At 39.2% G+C, this 2,160-nt stretch overlaps 1 protein-coding gene across 1 annotated transcript in view; it reads right to left on the bottom strand.

Moving 5' to 3' along the window:
* The window catches only part of LOC102296565 (calpain-1 catalytic subunit-like), a 14,506-nt gene that overhangs the window by 2,311 nt on the left and 10,035 nt on the right, over positions 1–2,160 (bottom strand). The window contains exons 13-16 of the mRNA XM_042220757.1: positions 825–1,039; positions 662–707; positions 515–583; positions 328–385 (exon numbers count right to left, since the gene is read on the bottom strand). Coding sequence (XP_042076691.1) covers positions 328–385; positions 515–583; positions 662–707; positions 825–1,039 — 388 coding nt within the window. The remainder of the gene's footprint in view (positions 1–327; positions 386–514; positions 584–661; positions 708–824; positions 1,040–2,160) is intronic.

Here is a 2,160-nt window from a genome sequence, read left to right as displayed (position 1 = left end):
GGGCCACCTACACATGGCTGTTTGGCCATGGGAACCCATTCCATGAAGCTCCTTGTGCACAGTTTTTGTGCTGATGTTATTGCCAGAGGAGGTTTGGAGCCCTGTAAATACTTTTGTTCATATAGCGTAGTTTCCAGGTCTGACCCGTCCAATTTATAAATCAGTATTATTTCCTGTAAGCCTTCATCGGACTCTGGCAAACTCTGGTTTATGAGAATATGACTCTAACTTATTAATACAAAATTAACTGTGGTCCACATGAGTGTAAACATCAGTAATAACATAGTAAATTTAAATTGAGCTTGACAGACTTTTTAAAGGCCAAACCTTTCAGGATGTTTTCATTTAGAAGCCTCTGGAGCTGCTCAGCATCCACTTCTTCATACTGAAACATTAATTGATTTGGTTTACTACCTGATACATTACACAGACTTTAGACACATAATGCTATATAAACTTGTAATATTGCAGTGATGCGGCTAATATTATTAGCAAAAAGATCTTTTTTAATAACCTTGTCAGAGTATTGACGGAAGAATGTTTTCTTGTTTTCTTCATCCTGATGGTTTTTTACTTTTGTGACCTGACGAGTCAACAGTTCACATTAATAACACATGAACAGCAAAATAACACGGACACAATTAAATGATTTGTTACAAACCTTTTCAACTGGCTCATATCTTTGCTCATTTGAATTTGAATTCTCACTGTGGGGAGACCAATATGCATTACTTTCATAGAAATCAATTGTAATGTGTCAAATGCAAATTTTGTTTCAAAACTTTTTTTTATGTCATATCATCAGACATCGACAGTGAGCTTACTAGCAACACGTCTCTTCTCTTGAGTGGATGGTGAGGATGAAGGAGGCTGTCTCGTTGGGTTTGAAGGTGGATGGCACAATCAGGTATTCACCAGGCTTCAGCATAAGGAACTCTATCACCTCACGGGCATTCATGTATTTATCACTCCGAGCAACAGGCAGATGGGTGTTGAAGAACATTGCTGGAAACTTCCCACTTTGCGTTTTGTACTGAAATTATTCAAAGTGATATTTCAGCTCCCCAATTTCATTTGAAGAAGTTTCTGAAGTGCGTACAGACATGTCAACTTGAAGGTTTTATGTATCAGCACATAAATTAGCTGTAAAATGAGATAAATACAATCACAAATGAACACCAACAGTTGGCGTACAACAAACTGAAACACTGTGGCGGGACCTCGAGAGAGTTGAGCATAAACAAATGCAGACAAACCTCAATGAATTGCAGCAACAATGTTCTTTCACGTTATTGCTGCTAAAGCTGGTTCTACAGCTTATTGAACCATGGGGTGTACTTAGTTTTTCCACACACCTCTTATTTGGCTTGGCCTTTGTTACATAAATAATTACACAGTGTGTTACATCATGCATTTTTGTTGATTTAAACAATCTTACAACATAGCAGTGTTTCCTGATACATAAAACCTTAATAGTGAAAGACAGTGTACTTTCTTTTTCACATCACCATACAGTGGCTTGCAACAGTATTCGGCCCCCTTGAACTTTCCCACATTTTGTCACATTACAGCCACAAACATGAATCAATTTTATTAGAATTCCACGTGAAAGACCAACACAAGTGGTGCACACGTGAGAAGTGGAACGAAAATCATACATGATTCCAAACATTTTTTACAAATAAATAACTGCAAAGTGAGGTGTGCGTAATCATTCAGCCCCCTGAGTCAATACTTTGTAAAACCACCTTTTGCTGCAATTACAGCTGCCAGTGTTTTAGGGTCTGTCTCTACCAGCTTTGCACATCTAGAGACTGAAATCTAAGGAGCTTGGAAAGAAAAGCGTCTGGACTCCTTTAAGTTGCTTAAATGGTGGAGAGTCCCAGATTTAAACCCAGTGGGAGTATCCCCCCAATAGAGGGAGCCAAGGGAGCCTTGGCTCATGTGATTAGGTAGAGGATCATCAGGGGGACCTTTTGTCCCTCTTTTGGGGGGATACTCCTACTGGGTTTAAATCTGGGACTCTCCACCATTTGACCTTAGAACTGAAGAAGCTTCTTGGATGAGAGGTGAAACGTCTTTAAGCAACTTAAAGAAGCCAAGACGCTTTTCTTTCAAAGCTCCTTAGATTACGATGATCTGGATGACTGAGAACCTTCA

Source organism: Haplochromis burtoni, unplaced genomic scaffold (assembly GCF_018398535.1).
Source record: "Haplochromis burtoni strain Fernald_Lab_line unplaced genomic scaffold, NCSU_Asbu1 Contig_55, whole genome shotgun sequence".
Lineage (NCBI taxonomy): Eukaryota > Metazoa > Chordata > Actinopteri > Cichliformes > Cichlidae > Haplochromis > Haplochromis burtoni.
Note: the sequence above shows the minus strand (reverse complement) of the source record. Positions and strands in the feature narration are given on the sequence as shown.